The sequence below is a fragment of the Phaenicophaeus curvirostris genome, chromosome 2, assembly GCF_032191515.1.
Source record: "Phaenicophaeus curvirostris isolate KB17595 chromosome 2, BPBGC_Pcur_1.0, whole genome shotgun sequence".
In the NCBI taxonomy this organism is placed as follows: Eukaryota; Metazoa; Chordata; class Aves; order Cuculiformes; family Cuculidae; genus Phaenicophaeus; species Phaenicophaeus curvirostris.
Genome location: NC_091393.1, coordinates 101,808,186 through 101,831,716, shown reverse-complemented (window position 1 = coordinate 101,831,716; position 23,531 = coordinate 101,808,186). Strand labels below are relative to the sequence as shown.

The following is a 23,531-nucleotide window of genomic DNA, read 5'->3' as shown; positions in this document are numbered from 1 at the left end:
TAGCAGTTTCACTTTTCAGTCAGACTTTTTGTTAAACAGAAAGGTTCAGTTGCAGTAGTTGGTGGATTAGGTGTATGCATATGCATGAGAAGTTAAGTTCCTCCAAAACTGCCTTCAAAAATCTGTTCAAAATCGGGCTCTCCTCTAATCTTTAAAATGCTAGAACATTCTGTTTTAATAAGAGTCACAATGCCTAATTAAGTACAATATTTGCCTAATAAAATACAATAAAAGTCTTTCTAGACAGAGATGTCTTCTCTTAACAGGTTGCAACACAATTAATCAGAGAAAAGGCTAAAAAAATAAGAGATAACTACAGTAAAATATCACACCTTTTCCATTCGCATAGACATTTTGCTTTTCGTTACCATTGTCATATGGCTCTAGGTACACACTCCCTCATAAATATCAGCCCCACAGAGGCATCTGTGTCCAAACAAACGTAGATAAACAACAGTGCTAGAAGGTCAGCTGATAGTTAGTACACATGTTAAGGCACAGACCTGAGAACATCCTAGACTGTTTCCTCTTTGCTGTGTTGTATTTCCAGCCTTCCAGAGATCTGCTGAAGTCCCCCACGAGTACAAGGGCTAGCGATCGTGAGACTTATCCCAGCTGCATATAGAATAGTATTTCTGTCTCTTCATCCTGGCTGAGCGGTCTATAACAGACTCCTATCGTGATATCTGCCTCCTTAGCCTTACCCCCCCATTCTTACCCCAAACCACTCAAACCTATACTCACCATCATTAAGCTCTAGACAAGCCGAACCCTCCCTACAGTGCTACCCCAACACCTCTCCTTCCTTGCCTGTTCTTCCTGAAAGGCTTATTACCATCCATTGCAGCACTCCAGTTGCGTGAACTATCCCATGTAGGCCAGCCCACTATTGAGAAAAAAACAACAGACTGTGGTGATGACACCAGCCACGGAGCCATGTATTAACAGACAAAGGAAAAGACTCTAAGAAAATATATTTCATTCAACATGTTACCTGGAAAACACATACAAACACAAAAAAAGAGCCCCAACTAACAATAATTAATTGGTTATCAGGCATTTCTATAACCAAGGCACTACAAAGAGTGTTTTAAAGTTATTCTAATACATACACTAGAGGAAAGCACTACCTTCAAACTAACCCTCCCCAAATTCCCCACATTCTGAAACAAAATATAACTTAACCACCGCTACGCATAATATTATGGAAACTATATATATAGAACACAACAATTACACGTTAGGGAAGAATTTTACATAAAGCTAGCAAACGAGAACTTCATTTTTTACAAAAAAAAACCCAAAACTACTCACAGAATAGCCAGCCCAATCAATCTTCTCAGTTCTCTCCTTCAAAGACAACTCTCAGGTATCTTCAAAACATAATACTGGAAACTAGAAAACATAAAGTCCACCAAAATAACAGAAAAGCTCTTAATTACTTCATAATGGTTCTTTTTCTATTAAAGGGGGAAAAAAAAGCCACTAAATTATTTCTTTCTTGGTGCATCAACTACTTAAGACCTAACCATCTCACACTATCCTTTGTTTCTCCAGCCCCTACTGCCTTTTCGCTATAAAATTTTATGCGATTGAAGCAATCAAACCAAGCTTGATTAGTCTTCACTTGCATTTAATATTAGAATTGCACCTGAGGAAAAACTTGTGTGCTTGAAGATCTGTTATTCCTTTCTTAATTGTTGCAGGTGACTTAAATAAAGGCATCGCCTCTCCATAAAAACCATTCTATTGTTTACATCTATGGATAAATGCAGCTACCATTTCAATACTAAAGCACACAGCAGAAACAGATTAAAAGACCATTGGCTAATGAGCCATCTAAACTGGGGAAAAAATAAAGGCAAGTGTTTTCTTCACACAAAATAAATGGTATCAACCTGAGGAAAAAAAGAACTGAAAGCAGTATACAAGCAACAGTTGTCCTGATTCTAGGTCCAGTTAGTGTTGTGAGGATCGTAAAATATTAAAGAAAATCAGGATAAACTTGTGAGAATAAAAGGGGCATGGCTACATGTTTAAAAAAACTCTCTGGAAATTTGCTTGAGAGTCTATTGGGGTGGGGGGGTGTTGGCTTTACCAGTACAACCTCTTGCAGATAGATCTGAATTTGAAATGTTAGCATAAGTACTACCATGCAAACGTTCAATAAATAAATAAAGCAATTTTTAACTCCATGTAGTATTAAGTTATTTGCAAAGGGTAGGCAAGGCTGTCCTGCCAAAAGTATCTTCATATCAGAACGCCAAAAGTTTGCTTTGTTAGTTTTTTGAACCTCCAGGATGAAATCTGTGTTTCTTTTAAGAATCCTGAAAGATAAAACGTATCTTACTTCAACAAAAGCACTGCAGACAACCTGGAAAAGTACAGAAATGATGCATGTTCTAATCCTAGAGAAAGGCTGTGAGGAGCAACTTTTTTTCCAAAGATTTTTTCAACTATAGAAAATCAGTATGGTTCTACTTTTAACTTTTTGCAGGCTTGAATGTGAGGGGTTGTTGTCTAAATGACATGGTGCGGAACATTTTCAGGGTATTTTGACTTGTTTTAATATCCAGCTTGTAATAGACAACATAATAGACTATTGAGCCAAAACTATATACCAGGTCTGACACAAAAATAACCTTATAGCTCAGGAAGAAAGAGTGGGAGAGTAGAGACAAAGGTATGGTTACAGAACGTGTTCTAACCTGTCACAGTGAGACAAGGCTCAACTCAAACGCTTTCACTCAGTACAAGTGGACACCTGTTCAAATACAGATGCTTTCTTACCCTTGGTCAGAAAATATCGGTGTGCAAGAGAGAACAGTGAGTTAACATCAAGTTTCTTGTGAAACTTGATGAAGAAATCCACAACGGAAACTTTTCACTTTCAGACTGAGGCTTACAGTGAAAAGATTCCAAAGATCAAATCAGGGCTCAATGGAACCCATTTTTTTTGTCATTAAGATGTGAAACCAAAACAGCCTAAAAGAGGAGAGGTTTAGACATGATACTAGGAAGAAATTCTTTTCACTAAGGGCAGTGAAACACTGCAACAGGTTGCCCAGAGAGGTAGTAGATGCCCCAGCCCTGGACACATCTAGGTCAGGTTAGACAGGGCTCTGAGCAACCGGATCAAGTTGAACATGTCCCTGCTTACTGCAGGGGGGTTGGACTGGATGGGCTTCATGGTCCCTTCCAACCCAAACCATTCTACGATTCCATGAAGAAAACAGATATTTCCCTGAGCATTATCACAGAATCACCAGGTTGGAAAAGACCTCCAGGATCATCGAGTCCAACCATTCCTATCTGCCACCAAACTGTGCCCCTCAGCACCTCATCCACCTGTCCTTTAAACACCTCCAGGGAAGGTGACTCAACCACCTCCCTGGGCAGCCTCTGCCAGTGCCCGATGATCCTTTCTATGAAGGTTTTTTTTCTCATGTCCAGCCTGAATCTCCCCTGGTGGAGCTTGAGGCCATTCCCCTTATCCTGTCCCGTCACTTGGGAGAAGAGCCCAGCCCCGCTCGCAGCAGCGTCAGCTCAGATGGGACCCGCTTTTGAGAGTTAAATTGAAAGAGTTCCAGGCGCAGTCTCGGGGCAGGGGGCGTCCCGGACACGGCAATAAATGACCCGGCCCACGACGGGGGGAGCGGAGCGCGCGGGGGGGGGCTGGAGGCACCGCGGCGCTGCCGCCCCTCCTCCCCGCCGCCGCGAGGTGGCGCGCGCGCGAGGGGCCCGGCGAGGGGGTTGAGGGGCGCGGCCTCCCTCCCGGCCCCGCCCCCCGGCGCGCGCTCCGCCTCCCCATTGGCGCGTTGCCGCGGCGGCCGTCGGGAAGGAGGCGGTGTAGAAGGGGCGGCGGGCGCGGGTCGGGCTGTGCGGGGCGCGCTGACATGAAGGAGACGTGCGGGTGAGGCGGCGGCGGCTCTGCCCTTCTCCTTCGCCTCTCCCCGGGGGAGCCCCGCCCGCCGCCGCCGCCCCGGGGTTGGGGGTGGGGGGGGCTTGGGAGGAGCGGGGAGCTGTGATTAAAACAAACGGTTGGTCGCAGCGGGCGCGGAGCCGCTCGGGGGATGCGCCCGTCGCCAGGCAACGGCGTCCCTGGCGGCGCGTTCCCGGGCCGCCGGCCGGCGGGCGATGGCGACGAGGTGCGGGACCCAAGGGGAGGGGGCTTCCCCGTCGCTTTCACCGATCTGGTTCGCAGGGATTCCCTGTCCCGGTGGGGAAGGGGGAGGGGGAGGAAGAGGGATGCGTCTCCCCAGCTCGTTCCCCGGGAGCCGCCTGGCTGAAGGCGCTGCCCGAGCCGTTATGGGATCCGCTTTGCTCCGCATCTTTCCGAGTACGCGGGAGTCAGGGCTCGCAGCCTTGTAAAGCTGTAAATAAGCAGCAAAACCTGGAATAAAGCAGTTCAAGCTAACTCCTCGTACAAGATTAGGGTCTGGAGCGGTTCACTGTGGTGGATGAATCGTAGCGTGAGTTAGTGAAACGTTAAACTGCAGCAGCTTCTGATTCGAACGGGAGGCTGGTGGGTGAGGAGGTAGTTTGCCATGTATGCCACGTTATTTTTTTAATGTCCCTTCCGATTTTTTTTTTTTTTCCCCCAATTGTAATGGGTTGAGTGCAGCCCTGAGGGGAGGGCTTGGGCGTGCTGGTGGAGGAGAAGCTCGACATGAGCCAGAGATGTGCTCTTGCAGCCCAGAAAGCCGGCTGTGCCCTTCAAAAGTAGTGTGACCAGCAGGTTGAGGGAGGTGATTCTGCTGCTGTATTCTGCTCTCACGAGACCTCACCTAGATTGTTGTATCCAGTTCTGAAGTCCTCAATACAGGAAGGATGTGAATTTGTTAGAGCGAGTCCAGACGAGGGTCACAAAGATGATCAGAGGGCTGGAGCATCTCCCGTACAAGAACAGGCTGAGAGAATTTGGGTTGCTCAGCCTGGAGAAGAGAGAAGGCTCCAGGAAGACATTATAATAGCCTTCCTGTACCTAAAGGGCCTTCAGGAAAGCTGCGGAGGGGCTCTTTATCAGGGAGTGCAGGGATAGGAGAAGGGGGAATGGTTTTAAGCTGGAAGAGGGGAGATTTAGGTTAGATGTTAGGAAGAAATTTTCTCCTGTGAGGGTAGTGAGGCACTGGAACAGGTTGTGCAGAGTTGTGGATACCTGATCCCTGGAGGTGTTCAAGGCCAGATTGGATGAGGCTTTGAGCAACCTGATTCAGTGGGAGGTGTCCCTGCCCACGGCAGGGGGGTTGGAACTGGGTGATCTTTGAGGTCCCTTCCAACCCAAACCATTCCATGATTAATAGGGGAACATATCTGTTGGGCATAAGTTGCTCTTTCCATAAAACTTTCAGAGTGTCGTTTCCCTTGGCTTTTAAGTTGTGAGGTCAAACTTTCAGTAATAGATGGAAGCAACTGAAAAATATCTGCTACTGACTAAAAGAATTTGATAATAATAGTATCTAATATGTATAATTGATAGTTTCCTTTATTTCAATCTCTAATTAGAGTCTCTGTAGGAAGAATGGGGCAATGAAAGGCAGGTGTTAGCCTTCTGTAATCTGGAAAGATCTTGAGCGCTGGCAATGTAAAACCTATTCTTGTTTCATGAAAACTTTCTGAAGTGCAAGTGGTACAATGCAAGTAATACTTAAAACATGTAGGAAGTTGCTGCAATAAGTGTTTTAATTTAGATGTAGTGCACAGCAATTAAACACAGGCTTTCCTTCTGTATTTCTTATGAAGATGATAACATAAGAAGGAAAATATTCTCTATGAATAACTTTACCTAGCAGTGGGAGTTGACAATGCCTATAAACAAGGCAAGGCAAAGTAGGTCATTGACTAGTTACACTTGTAACTAAACAGCCATTCTGACTAGCAAGACTAGTTGATAAAGCTGCAATCTGAAAACCACCCCCCCAGCTTTTTGGAAAGCGCATAGAAATGAGTTTGAAAAACTAGCCGGGGGGGAGAGGGAAACCACACAACTGGATTAAAAGGTATGTCTGGTGGAAAAAGCTACTCGGAGAAATCTGTCTTCCTTCAGTGGGGAAATAAAGACAACTATTAGAAGTAAGGAACTGTGATAAGCTGTCCTTTTTTTTTTTTTTTTTTAAATCAAATGTTAAAGTTGTCCTTTGAGCCCTTTGTAATCTTATTCCAGCCAAAATGGGTCAGATAGCTTCAGTATTTATAAGCATCTCTTGACTAACCCATCTAGTTTTTGAAGTTGTCTGTACGCAAAGTAGAAAAATATCCAGTTTGAGTAATGGCACAATTAATCCCTTTAGCTTTGGGGCCTAGATATGGACTGACTAGCATGACGAGTTGTCTAGACCTTTTAATGTCTCCACCTTTTGCTTCTAGTGTTTCTGTAGAGACCCTTGATCTCTTAAATACAGTTTTTGCCTCCTGTTCTGCTCCTTTTTTATCTCCTGGTTTTAGCTGGTAATGTGGAGGAGGGTTGTTTTTCCTCCACTCTTCCCTCTCTGAAACAAGGGTTCTATGGTGTAAGAAAAAAAAAATGGCTAATGCTGCCTTTAATTTCATGTTGTCCTGCCATGTCAGTCCTCATTTGCTTCTGACTGCAAGTCTAAGCATGCGATGCAGGGAAGGTAGAGGGTTGGAGGTGAATATTACACTCTGCTGTTCCTTAGGCAGTAAACTTGTGGGCCTCTAATCCTGGATGCTTGGTGTCTTGCTCAGCCTAAGTGGGCAGTGGGCTAGCTAAACCAGATTTGAGCACCCTCTGCAAACAGGGCTTAACTTGTACTGCTTTATGTGCTGATGTACCTCTCTTGGATTTAGATAATAGATGTATGTACAGCTAAGCTTCTGAACTATGACATTGAGCACTCTTAAAAGAGTACGAGGCTCTTCTAGCATCATTAGCTGCAGATTGGTTGATGTTTTCATTCATACTCTTCCATAAACAAAACAAAGATAATACTGAATTTACAGCATCAGCTCTGTTTAACAGACCATTCTATGCCCATTCTTTACAATTAATATAATGCCCTTCCAAAATCAGAAGAACAATAAATGTATTTAGCTAAAAGAAGCCAGTGTTAAATTGTCTTGTTTAAAGTTAGCTGGAAGCCAACAGGAATATCCTTAAATGAAAACTGATATGAAACTCAAATGTATCCTAAACTTGTGCTCTGTATAGTGCCACTCTTGAGTTTTAAGCCTTTTTTATTTTCCAGGTGAGCGATTCTGTCTAGAGCAATGCAAATAAGTTGTTTTAAGATGGTAGCAATTTGGATATTTTCTTATATCCAAAAGGTTTTTTTAAAGAAGTAGTTGTGACTTCTAAGGACAAGTTATCTAAAAATCATAATCAGGATTTGTTTTTATTCTCATTTATGTTACTGCTGGTTAAAAGAGCAGAAGGTGAATTAGCTCATGTAAATTGGAGAGTGCTTTCTGGTAAGCAGTGTGTTGGTTTTGTTGGGTTTTTTTCTCTAGTGAAGCCTTCAGTATTTTATTTTCTCCCACAGTACTTCTAGGAGGCAGAGCCAGCTACCAAGGCACTATGGAGTTACCTCTCCGATTAGCTTGGCTCCTCCTGAGGCTATGGATTACACTCATACTGAGGAGCTAGTTGAAGCTATGAAGCCCTTCGGAGTATTTGAAGATAAGGAAGAACTGAATCACAGGTATAACAGGACTGTAAAATTTAATCCCTTGTGGTTTTTTTAGTGCAAATTTAACATGAGTTTTCTTTACAGGATATCTGTTCTTGGTAAGCTGAATAACTTGGTCAGAGAATGGATTTCAGAAGTTGGAGAGAGCAAGGTAAGGATTTTTTTATATGTTCCTATCAAAACAACTGAAGCCTTTTTTCCTCTTTTAAAGGCCATACTACTAGAATTTATGCTAAAGTTCAACTTTTAACTTTTTTCTTAGATATTGAGTGGAGCTTTAGTAACTGGTATTGAAATAAGGTATAAAAGATACTTCAGATAAAGATCTTCAAGTCTTTGGGGCACTGAATAGATTTGTGAAGTCACACTGTTGTTTGACTTGTAGCAGTTAACAAAGCTGAAATAATATTTTGTGGGGTAAGATGGATGGTAAACAGGCACTAATCTCACCCCAAATAGCCTACAGCACACAATCTAGTTTGAAATTATGACACTAGATTTGCCTTTTGTATAGTTCTTAGATTGTGTTAATTTATGTGTATCTGCTGCACGAAGACTAAGAGGTCTTAATTTGTGTAAATTAATGAAAGGACTGCTACATTACTCATCTCTTTTTTTTTTTTTTTTTTGAGTTGCAAACGCTCACATCAGAGTGAAAAGTATCAGGAGTGAGAAGAGATTGTTTATAGAGGCTGTTGTCTTTCTAAGTAACTCCTATGCTATTTAAACTTGCACATAGATCGATGTGTGTCTTGTATTCTACAGTAAACTTTCTCTTCTACCCACAGAAAGTTCCTCCTTCAATAATAGAAAATGCTGGTGGCAAAATATATACATTCGGTTCTTACAGACTTGGAGTACACACTAAAGGTAGAACTTCCATTGTCTGGTCATAGTTTTAATGTTTGAAAGTGGCTTCCAATAATAACAGAAGAAATGGACTCTCTTTGCAGGTGCTGACATAGATGCTGTTTGTGTTGCTCCTAGACATGTGGAAAGATCGGATTTTTTTCAGTCATTCTTTGAAAAACTAAAACAGCAGGAGAGAATAAAAAATCTAAGAGTGAGTAAGCTCTCTCCTTGATAGATTGTGCAACTTGTGCAATAAGAATATTAGTATTAAAGACTTGGCTTGTAAGACTTTCAGTAGCAATACAAAATAAAAAGAAGAAATTATTTCTGAGCACCTTCTAAAATACTATTTTATGCAGCATGAACATGTTTAAGTCCTTTTGTTTCTTGTCCCCAGTGACTGTAAATCACAGAAGAATCTTTGCAGTAGGCTTCTCCCCTACCCATGATTTGGGAATGAGTCAGCTGTATCAAAGATCAAGACTCCCTAGGAGTCTTGATTTCAATCTTAAATGTAGTAAGAGGCTTGGAAATAAGATTGTTACATACAGGAAGAGGAAGGCCAGCCTGAAAACTAAGGAAGTGGAATATTATGTGGAGAAGCTTCTGTCAGTAACTTTGCCATGGGATTCATATGGATGTACTTTAGTACCTCTAATTTGTTCCCCTCTGGTCATGTTTCCCTCTGGCTACTCCACCTGAGACTTAGCAGAAAGGATGCACGCTGTCAGCTTTACATAAAATTAATAGGAGCTGTGCTGTGAACTGCTTTGTGAAATCACCCTCAGGTGGATATGTTGTGTACCTTGCATGTAAAACTGAACTCCTGAGAATTGCTTCTCTTAGCCTGGTCTTCCCAGTGCACACAGTTTGAAAGACTTCATATGCATAGGCAACGAGCCTTTGTTTAGATGACTTTCACCTGAAAGCAGAGGGCTATGGCTCTGTTCTACCAAGTGGTCTACAAAACAGAAAACTATCCCGTAAGGTAACTGATAGCATCTTGGCATGGTAGAAAATAAAAATGCAGGAGACTAGTGCACGTGTTCACATATGGACAGATTTAATTTTTTTATATTTCTCTGGGTGTTAACCAGTAGTAAGATAGCTACAGAGATCTTTTTCTGCCTCACTGCCTTAAGCAAGTATCTTACAGCCATTGATGGCTCATTGTGTGCAGTTTGTTCATTACAAGATCGGCCTCTGAATTTCTTGGCTAAAAAACTTTTTAAAGCTTGTATTAGTACTAGTGCTACGCTGTTTGCAACTTGTATTACTACTTCTTTTGGTTCAAAAACTACTGTCTTTATACTGAGTAGTTCAGCAGTCTAAATTCTGTGTTGTATCATATTTTAGGAAAAATATTAAATTAGTGAAAGTTGCTTTCTTACACAGTTATCCTCTCCTTTACAGGCAGTTGAAGATGCTTATGTACCAGTTGTCAAGTTTGAGTTTGATGGTATTGAGGTAAGGAGTTCAATTTTTTTTCTTGAACTGAGTAATTTTTTTTTCTTGCTTTGGAATAGAATACCTTTTCCAGGGACCTGTGACTGTACTATTTTTGAAGGTTATTGGTCTCTTAAAGTATGTTTAGGAAACTGCAATTGAACAGCCTGACCACAACTTATCCTAGAAGATATTGCAGTAGAATGGAAGCTTATAGGAAAACCAACCCCTAGGAAGCCTGGCAGGCTTGGGAACATCAGAGGCATCTTTTTCTAAACCTGCCAGGGTAGCTTACTTGAACAGCATTTACCTAGAGGATTTTGCAGAGGAGAAGTAGAGGCAATGTCTTTGCTTAACTCTTCTTAGCTCTGACAGGGTAGATTTCTACAAAGGGCTGCATGTGGTGTAGTTCACTGTATGAATTATGTCAGCAGATTAAATGTTTTGTTGCAAATAAAAAATAAAGCAGTTAGGAGTCAAAAAATCTGGAAAATGAAAAATAAAAGTACTCATTTGACTCCTGCCATGGTTTGTCAGCGTCTGGAATCTTTGTATTCCGAATATATTTTATACAGTGAATAAAGACCTGCATGCTGTAGTACTGTAGCAAGTTTGTGCTTGTTATCACCGTCATGAAAACCCTTACTTAATGACTTTTTTTGTGGCCTTTACCTAGTACAGATGTTCACAGAACAATTTTCTTGGCTCAGACTATTAAAAACCAGGTAACTTCAGAATATAAAGGGCTTACTGTGTAAAGAAAATGCTCCTTTCTATGCTGAAGTATAGTTGAGGTGGTCAAACTTAAAATTTACCATAGAATTAAGATAAATTCTGTTCAATTTAAAAAAAACCAAAACACCTTCCTTTCCCTAGCTTTAAAAGAAATGGAGGATGCAATGGAGGTGTCATAAATAAAATGTGGAACCCCTAGCAATTTTCTTGAGTTTTCTGGCAAATAGATCTCTTAGGAGATGAATCTATAGTCACACAATTCTAAATAAAAATGTTACTACTCATTTTAGACTTAGTCAACTAACTGTTCCCCTACTAGCTAACAGTGTAGCATTCTAACTCATGGTTGGTACTTTCCCCTCATAAGATTGATCTTCTGTTTGCAAGACTGTCTATGCAAACTGTTCCTGATAATCTTGATCTCAGAGATGACTCGTGTCTGAGAGGCCTGGATATAAGGTGTATACGGAGCTTAAATGGTAAGTACATTTACACGTCTTTACCAATTTTAGTAACACTTTCTTTTGATAGAATGCACATTATGCAAGCAAAGTTTCTGTGCAAGATGTGGGAACTGATCTCCTGTACATTTGAAATCAGAGGAGCTGGCGTTGCACTTAAATGTAGATGTTTCAAGGAGTTGTGTTTAGATAGACCTGTATTTTGTGTTTCTTTGATCAGGATATTTACATTGTTGCAGTTTGCCACAGAAACTGCTTCAGATGTATAGGTACAGGATTTGATAGAGAAGAATAAGTTGCAGTTCATAAAGAGAAAAAAGGTATTTAAAACTCCTGAAGCCTAACTTGCTCACGGTATAACATTGACTGGTTTAATTATTCCTGGCTGTTGAAAGAAACCCAGATTTCACAATCCTGTAGAAAAGCCCTTATTAAAAATTGTTGGATGTAGTCTAAACTAAGAAAAAGCTGTTGGGGGTGCCAGTTACCTGAAGTGGTGCTGAATGTTGTGTAATCTATAGTTTTTAAGGTAATACAAAGCAAGTAATCCAAAATTGTTTTCATAGACTTGAATGTTAAACTGTAAGCTGTTGATACAGTATAGCATGAAACTCCTTATACCTGTTACTATTAACTTCTGTATTTCAACTTTTTTCTTACAGGCTGCAGGGTCACTGATGAAATACTGCATCTAGTGCCAAATACAGAGAACTTCCGGCTCACGCTCCGTGCAATTAAACTGTGGGCAAAACGTGAGTAACGTGATTGTTCGTGATCTTTAAACTTTTCAGAGGCATCTCATGCTGGAAAAACAAGACCATTAGAAGCACTTCAGCTTTGGGTAGCTGTTTAAATGACAGTTTTTAAACTAAAAACTCTTTGCTTTACATTCAAGGTCTGTCCATTTGGTAGATTTAGTGGTTTTTACTGGGAGTAAGAGTAGGGAGGAGAAGGGTGCACCTACAAGACAAGGTGCTTTATTACTTATCAGGAACTTGATTACAAATGATAAAAATGGGAAGCTGTAGCAGAGTAGGTAAATTTCAGATTGGCAGTGTTTTGGGAAGTGGTTTGGCCATAATTCTTTTTCTGATCACTGTAAGGACCAACAACTTTGGCCTCATTGACTTTGAGGCTGAAGGGTACTAAGTATTCTATAGATTGTGAAGTTTATGTTGTAAATCTGAAGAAATATACTTGGTTATTGAAAGACCACAGGCTAACTGCAGTGTATTGATTCTAGGACGTGGAGTCTACTCCAACATGCTGGGATTTCTTGGTGGGGTTTCCTGGGCGATGCTAGTAGCAAGAATATGTCAACTCTACCCAAATGCTTTGGCTTCTACTCTTGTTAGCAAGTTCTTCTTGATTTTTTCAGAATGGTAAGAGCTATTGTTAATTTTAATTTGCATAAAGAAGTGACACTTCTAGAGGTAGTTCCTTATATAAGATTTACATCAACAACACTAAATCCTACCCTGAATTATATGGCGGAGTTTTAAATGGACAGTTAGTTACTGGCATTTCTTACATAGGGAATGGCCAAAGCCTGTATTGCTGAAACAAGTCGGAGAAAGCAAACTTAATTTACCAGTATGGGATCCTAGGGTACGTAGACATTGACTTCAGAAGCCTTTAACCTTTCTTCTGACCTGAAATGATGCTAAGCAAAATTGTTTTAACATCATAGGTGAACCCAGCAGACCGGTATCACGTAATGCCTATCATTACCCCAGCCTATCCACAGCAGAATTCTACGTACAATGTATCTACATCAACACGAGCAATAATGGTGGAGGAGTTAAAACATGGTAAAGTTCTTTTCATGCATTTTAACTGATTAAAAAATATAATTCTCGCTATATGAAACCACACTATCTGAATTGGCTTTATTCCATAGTGTGTTCTGCCCTTTTAGGCTGAGTAGGTCTCTGGGATGTATGCCTATTACAGGCAGTAAGGGACCAGTTTTACAGTTAACTGTTGTAGTAAACCTGCATTCTGTCAAGGGAATTCCTGCTTTTTGATCTGTCAATTACTGTTCAAAACATTTTTGTAAAATTTATATCGTGTTCTGTTAGTCATAAACATAATGGAAATAAGGTTTTCAACCTTAATTGTAGGTCTTGCAGTTATGAATGAGATTCTCCAAGGAAAATCAGACTGGTCAAAGCTCTTTGAACCACTGAACTTCTTTCAGAAGTACAAGTATGTATGAAATCTGTTGTCTGAACTTGAAATTATTTATTTGCTGGCTAGCATAGGGAGTTTTAACTTGCTGTCTAGATGGAAGATGGCATTAAAGTATGTTTTTCTAAATACCATCAGCTATGATATTTAGAATGTAGCAGAATGCAATTCTAAAGTTTGGGTTTTTTTCAGTTAATATTGTGCTGAATACAGGATATAGTCTGTCTTGTCTGGAAGTCATATTCTATACATTTAAGACAGTTTTAGTTTCACTTGAAGGAATATGAAGTCCTTAGCTAATGTGTTAATTTTCCTTTTCTTCTAGACATTATATTGTGCTGACTGCGAGTGCCTCTACTAAAGAGCATCACTTAGAGTGGTAAGTCTTGCTTTAAATGTGGGTTCAACAACTAAGTGAAACTAAATGTAGAGTTTCACTTTATTTGTTAATACAGCTTACAAAAAGTATTAAACTGTACAACTAGGCATGGAATACAGTGCCAAGTTAAGTAAACAGTTCGTCAGCAAAATTAAAAGCTTTCTTGTAAAGGGAAATCAATGTTAATTTTGCTATTAAAGAAGCTTGTAAACCACTACACGCTTTGAAGACCACTGTTGTAGAGCCTTATGAGACTTTGTTTAATAACTTTTTTTACTGGATGAAATATTTAATTTAGGATTAGATTGCACTGAGTGCTAAGTTGCTCTGGTTACTTAGTTACACCTATTCCAGAGCCTGCTTTTGTTCAGTGAAGTGAAACAGAGCTGTTTAATCTGGGTGAAACCTTAGGGTTTGTGTGGAGCATCTGAATGCTGATAGATAGTATTTACTAAGTTTTAATCTTATAGTTTGCTCAGGCATCTTATGTTTAGTGCTGAAAATGATCATTTCAGCACACTTGGTAGTGGGTAGGTAAAGTGCAGGAGTGCCTGTCTACTTTGTGAAACTTAATGTGAGAACCTCCTTGTTTGCAGGTAGAGGAAACAGCTGATTATGACATTTGTCACTGTCTGAAAGGAGATATGCCAGTAGTAATGTGTTTAACCTATGTAAATTTGCTGACTAACTCTTAATTATGAAATAAGAGTGTGCTATAAAAATCTAATATCTGCTTATCTAAATGAACCTTACTGCTTATTGACTGGTTAGCATTTTTGTGTTAGTAATGTATTATAAAAAGGCATGTAACTATGATGTTGTTAAAAATGCATAAATATCTCTTGTTCTTTTTAGGATCGGCCTTGTTGAATCTAAAATTCGTGTGCTAGTTGGAAACTTGGAGAGGGATGAATTTATAACTATGGCACATGTAAAGCCACAGTCTTTCCCTGGCAAGCCAGAACTCTGTAAACAGTGAGTTTCATTACTTTTCTGAAATACAGTTTGGCCAATTTAGTATAACTTGTTTATATTCACTCAGCTTATCTGTGAGATGTTCAGTTATGTACTTACTGTTTGTAGATGCATACTCTGACAGACAAGGCTCTGAGTATGAAAGATTTTTTTAAAATAGGAGAACTTCAGGCTGAAGATTTTGAGAGCTTAAGTATGGGTTGACTCTAATCTTAACTGCTGTGTACAACTGAACTGCTTTGTTTAATCCATTGAGAATAGATACTAGCATCCAAATAACTTGCATCTGTGCCAAATGATAGACTTGCAGATCTGTCTTTTTAGGAATGGACATGTCTCAATGTGGTTTCTTGGAATCATATTTAAGAAAGCTGAAAATGCAGAAAGAACTAACATTGATTTGACATACGTTATACAGACATTCATAGATACAGGTAAGCATATATTTTTGCGCTAGTCATTTTAATTCTAGTGGAAGTTGCTTCACAAAGTGAATTATGCTTCCTTTTGGTATTGGATATTACTATAGAGAGCAGCATATAGATTATTAGCTTTAAAAACATACTCTTTCGACACTTTGGCAAAGTAAGTCCACCTTGAAACAAGTGTGTACTATTAGAACATATGCTATGAGTGAAATAGTGAGCGCTGGTGAGACCGCACCTTGAATCCTGTGTTCAGATCTGGGCCCCTCACCACAAGAAGGATGTTGAGGCTCTGGAGCGAGTCCAGAGAAGAGCAATGAAGCTGGTGAGGGGACTGGAGAACAGGCCTTATGAGGAGCAGCTGAGAGAGCTGGGGTTGTTTAGCCTGGAGAAGAGGAGGCTGAGGGGAGACCTCATTGCTCTCTACAACTACCTGAAAGGAGGTTGTAGAGAGGAGGGTGCTGGCCTCTTCTCCCAAGTGACAGGGGACAGGAGGAGAGGGAATGGCCTCAAGCTCCACCAGGGGAGGTTTAGGCTGGACATTAGGAAAAAAATTTTTCACAGCAAGGGTCATTGGGCACTGGAACAGTCTGCCCAGGGAGGTGGTTGAGTCACCTTCCCTGGAGGTGTTTAAGGCACGGGTGGACTCGATGATCCGGTGGGTCTCTTCCAACCTGGTGATTCTATGATAAATGAGTTCTGCAGATCGTAGTGTAAACACTCATGAAGGAACTGCATTTCATGAAATGGACTTCTTCTGGCTTCACATCTGATTGTCCATTTACTGGGTGTAGCTGCACTTGTCCAAAACAGTTGTCAGTTGCTGAACTTTGACAATGGGAATTAACTGTATCTGGCTCGAAAATTAGTTCTTAATGCCTGAGAATGTTTTCCCGAAATAAGTTTGTGTATATTATCACAGAACTTTGAAAATCAGTGAGCTGTCACATTGTAGTTACAGGCATGTAAACTTTCATGTTCATCTTCCATTATTTTTGACAGATGTAGAAATAAAGTAATATTGCAAGTGTTGTTAAATAAGGTAGAATAAAGGGGGTTGGAGGTGAGTTCTTTCAAAGTATAGGTCTCTTCCATATCTGTTTACGTCTACCCAAGTTGACTGCTCTTGTGCCTCTCAGAAATGCATGCGTGTCAGGCTCACGCCTGGACATAATAATGAACTAAAGAAATTGGGTTATGCTTCTGAAGTGGCAAGTGTACTTGGACAGAGTTCTAAGCAGTGCATTCCTTTAAATGTTGTTTGCACTGATAAACTTATCCATAGTATCAGCATGAGCTGTGTTGTTTGGCTAAGACAATGTAAGTAAATGCAGTAAAACATGACCACCTTTTTAGCTTTAAAATATGAGAAGCCCAGAAAAATGCATCAAAACTCTTGTCTGAGTTTCAAGCCAGATGGGATGACTTCCACAGACTTGTACCGTTACTTATGCTGATGCTTGTCTTATACATTACATCCAGTGGCATCCATGTTAAATCCCTTATTTCTATACATAAACTTTATTAGTATAGTTGTGTGCTCTTAGTTCAGTGAAGCACAGCCTATAGTACCTTTCAGATATAGGATTTCAATCCAGAAAGATTAAATAGAAAAGGTATTTCTTGAGAGCTGTGAAACCTTTGGCAAATGTGGGAGTTACAAGTAGTTATGAGAGAACTTTTTATCATGTGCCTTGACTTGAAGAGAATATTTTTAGAGGGTAGAGGTTAACTTCAGGTTGATGAACTCAAGAATATGTTTCACTTTTTGGAAGGCTTTTATGTGAGCTTTAACTCACTTTGATGTAAAAACATTATTGAATTTACTTTGAAGCAGCTGTTTTTATTGGTGTGAATGTTCATATTTGTACTTTTATTCCACTTTTAGATCTCCCGTAGAAGGTCTTAAGACTTTGTTGTGTGTACTTTGATTTCCACTATGTATATTGGTAAACTGACTCTCCAGTTATCTAGCAGGCATGTCATGAGCATAAGCTTATCTAAATGTGATTTAATTCTTTAACTGCTGTGCTAGCATAGTATTTTGAAGTTGCATGATAGACTGTTTGCAGGCAGTTAAGAAAAGCCTATTTAAATTAGAGATTCCAATAAGTAAGACCAGATTTTAGGGACTTTTGACTTCCTTGGACAGACAGAATTTTGATGTCTTGAATACTGAGAAGTTATATGATGTTACATAACCATTAACAAAAAAACCCCACAATTACAGCTGTAAATCTAAAATAAACTAATCTGAACCTTGAATAACATGTCTGGTCTCACCAGCTGCCCACTATTGGTTTGATTCAGAAAGTCCTATACATCTTATCTTCAACCAGAAAACTAATGGTTAAGGAGTATTATCTTGTTCAGGTTAAAGTCAACTCATGTGAGCTGCATGATTAGCAAAACACAGCTATAACTGAGCACATAAATGCATATTTGAACTTAAATAGCTGTTCTTTGTTCTGTACTGGATGTAAAATGGGCGTCTTAGTCTCAAGATGATGAATTTGACTTAAGTGTAGTGGTTGGGTAGCACTTTTTGTTCAGCTAGGCTGGAAGCTTCTTGTTCTTTGTTTGGGTTGGACAGACTTAAAGGCTTGCTGTTTCTAAAGAAGCTATATGTAACTTTGACAAATACCTAATGCAAATATTTCCACTAAGATACAGTGCTAAATTTCAATTTCATGTTAGTTTATTGGCAGGCTAACAACCTCAACATGCTAAAGGAAGGTATGAAGATTGATGCAGCTCATGTGAAGAGAAAGCATCTCCACCATTTTTTGCCTGCAGAAATCTTACAGAAAAGAAAGAAGGTATAAACTTGGTTCTTCTGGCAATATTTCATTGCTTTATTTATTAAAGACTTGAATATTTTCTTAACTGTTGTTTCAGCAAAGGGTGTCAGGTACTAGTCAAAATGCAAGTGGACTTCATTGCAAAAGGACTTCGTCGGATGTAAGCTGTTTGGACAGTTCCAGAGACAAAGACTGCAGAACACAATCTGATTCCTCTTTAAGCAAGATACCTAAATTGGACACCGCTACAGCAGAGACAGAAAGGTTAGCACCATACGACTTCAGAACTGTGAAGAAGCTGCTTTTAACTGACTTGATGTGCATGAGATCTTAGGTTCAAGCAAGATACCCATGTGTATCATAATGGGGAGGGCTCTAATGGCTTCAGAAACAAAGCTGACATATCCTTTGGGCATGTGGGAGGAAACAGATTAAAGAAATTCTTGGAAAAAATTAATTTAATGTACATGAACACATAGGAATGTGTACCTTGATACCAGAGAAATTATTTGATCTTGCATATAAATCCCCTTAGATTAGTGTGTAACTTGAAGCTGGAGTATTTTATGTGTAGGTAACTGTTCTTTAACAAAGTATGTTTAATGGTATGCAGTAATTTCCAATGAAGTGCTGATCTTGATCACAGTGATCTTGATCACAGAAACCCTAGAAGTCAGGCAGTAGAAGTCAGTCACTTCCCGAGAAGTCTGTTTGCCCATAAGCCTCTTCAACATAGGAGGGAATATTAAGGGAATAGCTGGATGCTACCCAATGTGTAATCCCTGCTGCGTTCAGGCTGTTTAGTACTGTAAAAGTAGCATTAAAAAAAATTGGGTGCACATATGGGTGGAACAGATCCATTCATGAAAAGCAGCACAGTGCTGGATGTACTGAGCTGGAAAGCAGTATCGGTACATAAAGACTTAATAAAGAAAATGCTTAAGTTTGATTTCGCTGTCTGAAGTTCAGCAAAATTAAGATCTCTTGCTAGATTTGCTATGAGTTTCTGTTCTTTAGTACAGCTGTGACAATGAGCTAAGAAGGTGGACTTCTATCTTGCACAAACTACCTGAAAACATATAGTACTTTGCAAAGTAGCATTTTAACTCTATTATTTTGACTTTTACAGAAATGCAGTAGATCAGATATCTAATGGCAATAAAAAGAGAGAGTTGATGTCTCATGTACCTGTGCCACCAGTGTCTAAGGGACTCTCCATTCCTGTTACTAATTCAAGTATGTATTGAATTAGTAGGTGTAATGTTGTCCTTAATTTCATGGCTGAACTCTAAAAGCTCTATGTGTCCTACAGAGGTGGAGGCTACAGTTTCAGTAAGAACATCAGGACCTCCAGTAGGTTGCACCATTCCAGGACGTAACACAGTTTCTCAATTTAGAGCACACTTGATCCAAGGACAATGTGAATTAAGTGGGACTCCAATTACAGGTGCTAAGAATGCTGCACCTAAACTACCACATTTACCTAAATCAGAAGATTACTCCAAACAACCAAGAAATGGAGAAAAGGTAAGGGAGGGTGGCTAGACCAGTGGGGGTTTGTAGTAGTGTTACTTATTGATGTAGAATGAATTAAATAACTGAGAATAAATGCATATATACATCCCCAATGGATTCGGGAATTTAAATTTAAGCATAGGATGTATCTATGAGAAATTATCTCCGATGTAATTTTTCTCCAAGATCTGGCACTGCTTCTAGTCTGGTAATAGGGTCTTTAAATACTACTGTACTTATATTACTGCATTTACCGTTTGCTGAATGAACTGGCTTGTTTGAAGTAGTTCTTTAAAGTAATTCAGAAAATATCTCAAAATGAAGAGGATGAGTGTCTTATAAGTGTAAAAGTATTAACTAATCTTGTTTTGGCAGATGATTTTTGAATGCCTATTGATAGTTCTCCACTGCTGAAATGGCAGCATGGAGTTGCTTGTTAAATCTTGGTTTTGTGGTAGCTTTAGATTGATTTGTTTTATTGCTATATAAAAAGATCTCCTTAAATAGCTGTTCTTGTGGCTTGACCTCTGATTTGAGACAGAGGCAAAGAATAACTAGGAAAAACTTAGTTTTGACATTTGTAAAGAATTAACTTGCAGAACTGTTACCTTGTCTAAGGTAGAATGGTAGCCTTGTCTAAATCTTCTTCTAAGAAAGGCCACTAATGCATTTAATGTGTTGACTGAAGCTGTACTCAAATATGAAGGTAACTTTAGTACAGCAATTATTTTGAGTCTGTGTATTCTGTTCTTTTAGTTAACTGGTCAAGATTCTGCATTCAAAGACAGTGGCAATCCAGAAGATGTCAGGAGAAGATCTACAGAAAATGTAATTTTGGAGGGGTTTTACTCAGTGGACTAACTGAAAAACTGAATGAACTGTCCTAGTGCCTAGACTCCCTCATATAAGTTCTCTACACTTTTATTCATGTAAATAAAAATATGGTTTTAAACTTAAATTATTTCAGTCTTTATTTTACAAATATCACATTTGTGTGACCAATCTTTTAAATGTTGTGTGTGAAAATAATTGCTGTTTTTAACGGTCAACTTTAAAGTAGTATAACTCAGCTTAGAATAAAATTCATCAAAATAGGGACCATTAGAATCTATGCATTTTTGCCAACACGAAACAAGTCTACCTATTCCAGAAGCATAGAATTCTGGAGTGCTGGAACTGATGAATTCTTCAAAAGCTTTTTGAGGTGCTGCTTTGTTGTGAAGACCTTCTCTTGCAGAAGGTTGCGTAAAGATGCTTGAAAATGTGGTAATCAGTGGGAGAGAGATCTGGTGAGTAAGTTGGGTGAGATAGTTTCATAGCCAAGTTCATGCAGCTTCTGCAGATTCATTTGTGAGATGTGGTTGGGCGTTTTCACAGAGAAGAACTGGTCCTTTTCAACTGACCAATGCTGGATGCAAACATTGCAGTTCTTGGTGCATTTCATGGATTTCCTGGCAATACTTCTCTGCTGTGATGATTTCACCAGAATTCAAGAAGCTGTAGTAGCTGATTCCACATCCTGACTACCAAACAGGGACCGTAATCTCCTGTCAACGTGGCTCTGGTTTGGGGGAAGTGTTCTGGTGTTTCACTTGAATCCAGCTTCTGCACAGAACACCATCAGCTGTCATATAGAGTCCATTTTTCACCACATGTCACAATGTAAAGGGGTCATTTTTGTTGCACAGGAGGCACAGAGTAGGCTTCATAATGGCAGGTTTTGTTTTGGTTTGGTTTTTTGTTCAGCTTGTGCGGCACTCACCCACTTATTGAGTTTTTGATTTTCCAGTTTGGTGCAAATGTCAAACAACTAAATGGTCAACATTCTGTTCTTCTGCAGCCTCTCAAATTGTTTTGCATGGGTCTGCCCTCAATGGGTTGTCATCTATCACAGAAGGTTTTGTGTCCCTTCTCCTCTTCAAGGCTCTCATTTCTGTTCTGAAATTTTTGGCATCAATGTCAAGCTGTACGTTTGACAGTCCCCTGGCCAAATGCTTGGTTGATATTGGTAGCCGTTTCTGCTACTTTACATCTGCTTTTGAACTCAAAGCAAAATCACTTCCATTTTCTTCTATCCATCTTTAATTTGACAGCAAAATATAAAAAGGTATAAGGAGTGAAAATAAAACAATTAGCATAAGTAGAGTCAGTTTTGTACTTTAAAATGATTTACTACATGAATGTGGTTAAATAAGCATCACAGTTTACAATGATAAAAATGGCAATTATTTTTACACCAGCCTCATACTAGATGATTTGGTAGTATCTGGCTTTGTCCCATGCTTGAAATTAATTTTTGTGTGTGTGTGTGTGTTTTTAAACCATTTGATTGCCTGATTAAACTAAAACTACTGTAAAGAGTAAAGCATTTGGCCTCTCAAAGGGGAGGATAAAGAACTTTATATTTAGTGTAGTTTGCTACTGAAGCATAAAGTCTTGAGGACACACCCTCACATCAACATGTAGTCTTGTTGGCAGACTGAAGGTTGAAATACCTGAAATGCTGTATGTGTGCTTAGAGGGCTTGGGAGAAAAAAATAAGTATGAGTTGGAGGTTGTCAATGCATGTATGTAGTTGAATTTTAAGTATCTTAGCTGCTGGATCTTGTCACTAGTCATAAATTTGACAATACTGCCTAATGAGTCCCGTCTGGCTTTTTTAGGGTACCCTTGGAAGAAGATCCATGCTGATTCCACTTATTGACACATCAAGGACACAGGTATTACATATTGTGATTTTCTGCTCATAAGTAGAATAAAACTAGAGCTTTCATTTTATGTATGAAGACTTATATGCTATTAATACCTGTAAACTTGGTGGATCTAAGTAGTTGTTAAGCTTTGCCTATAATGGTTCCACCAAAATTTATATAGAGAGTGACCTTCCAAGTTTACTCACTAAAATGAAACTGAAGTTTTTAGTTATTGAACTTGAAAAAAACATGTTTCTGTGCAAATACTGACACAAATGTTTCCTGATTTGCTTTTTTTCTTAAGCAAAAAGATTTGTACACATTGCAGACCTTCTATAAAGTGATCTGATCTTAAATACTTGTATACGTATTTCTGTGACAAGACTTGGAAGCTCTGAAGTGTATGAGTGTCTTTAACTCGTCCATGTCATGTAAAATTTTGTGAAAGTGAGGGATATAAGACTGGAAGTAATCTGGACAGTAGAGACACTGTTTTCTTGCTTCATGGATCTGAAAAGGATGGTAGCTTCCTCTATTAGTCTGTTGACCAGGAATATAATTATCTCAATGCTAGGAAAGAAGTGTGCAGAGGGGAAATGCTCTTCCTCTGTAAACCGGTGGTAAATAAACAAGTGGTGTAGTGAGAATATCCTTCTCTATAAATATTTGGGTTCAGGCCATACTGGTTTGGTGCATAAAGAATGTTATATTCAGCTAGGAAAAGGTTTATTTGCTGCTACTTCTATATTAACGAATCTAAAGCTTGCTTTTTTTTTTTTTTCCGGTGGCATCTTTTGCGTGTTGTAGCGGCTTTCCAGTAAAGAACTACCAGATTCTTCATCTCCTGTTCCAACAAATAGTATTTGTATTATTAAAAGATCCATCAAACTTACCCTTAACCCATAACCAATATCTCTTCAGGTAAAGATTATTACTTATTTGATGGTCCATATTATCAACATGTCTTGAAGTTACTACCAAAGCATGGAAGGTTACTATTGCTGTACTGCAACTGGCCAGCTAAAATGATGGCCTTATATTACAGCGTTATTAAATGCTTTCTTGCTTTTGAACTGCTCTTTGCGTATTCTTACAACAGTTATCCTTATTAGTCTTAAGTCTTAACTGTCAGTTGCTGAAGCAGCTTTTGAAAAAGCCACTAAAACCACCCTGTCCTGTGACTTGGATTCAGAATGTATGTAAACAGTTAACTAGTCGCTGCAACCACATTCTGGTTTCATCTGTGTATGAATGTGCTTGTATTCATTTGTGCTTTTTTTGATTCATGTGCATATATTGTGCTCATCTTAAATTATTTTCCCATTTGGCACATACACTCGAGTGCATCGATCACAATGGTGCTTAGCTCCCGCAGCTAGTAGCTTTCCACTGTCTAGCACAGCCATGCACTAC

The 23,531-nt window shown here is 39.3% G+C and overlaps 1 protein-coding gene across 2 annotated transcripts; it reads left to right on the top strand.

Annotated features, from left to right (window-relative positions):
• The first annotated feature begins 3,826 nt into the window (after positions 1-3,826).
• Positions 3,827-23,046, top strand: PAPOLG (poly(A) polymerase gamma). Of its 2 annotated transcripts, none has more exons than XM_069851034.1 (22): positions 3,827-3,844; positions 7,500-7,658; positions 7,731-7,797; positions 8,435-8,516; positions 8,600-8,709; positions 9,912-9,965; positions 11,047-11,158; positions 11,803-11,892; positions 12,384-12,522; positions 12,676-12,748; positions 12,831-12,951; positions 13,264-13,348; positions 13,656-13,709; positions 14,565-14,684; positions 15,009-15,118; positions 17,807-17,928; positions 18,008-18,174; positions 19,040-19,146; positions 19,223-19,437; positions 20,182-20,253; positions 22,089-22,145; positions 22,926-23,046. In XM_069851034.1, the coding sequence occupies exons 2-22, from the start codon at positions 7,576-7,578 to the stop codon at positions 23,022-23,024; spliced, it is 2,139 nt and encodes a 712-aa protein (XP_069707135.1). In that variant the 5' UTR covers positions 3,827-3,844; positions 7,500-7,575; the 3' UTR covers positions 23,025-23,046. The 2 variants fall into 2 exon arrangements, with proteins under 2 accessions (XP_069707135.1, XP_069707134.1); XM_069851033.1 differs by lacking the exon at positions 3,827-3,844 and adding an exon at positions 3,870-3,913.
• Positions 23,047-23,531: the final 485 nt, after the last annotated feature.

Excerpts from the sequence above, each read along its gene's own strand:
- PAPOLG (XM_069851033.1), top strand. Across the intron at positions 17,929-18,007 it reads TCTTACAGAAAAGAAAGAAG|CAAAGGGTGTCAGGTACTAG; the intron begins GTATAAACTTGG and ends CTGTTGTTTCAG. Across the intron at positions 19,147-19,222 it reads CATTCCTGTTACTAATTCAA|AGGTGGAGGCTACAGTTTCA; the intron begins GTATGTATTGAA and ends TGTGTCCTACAG.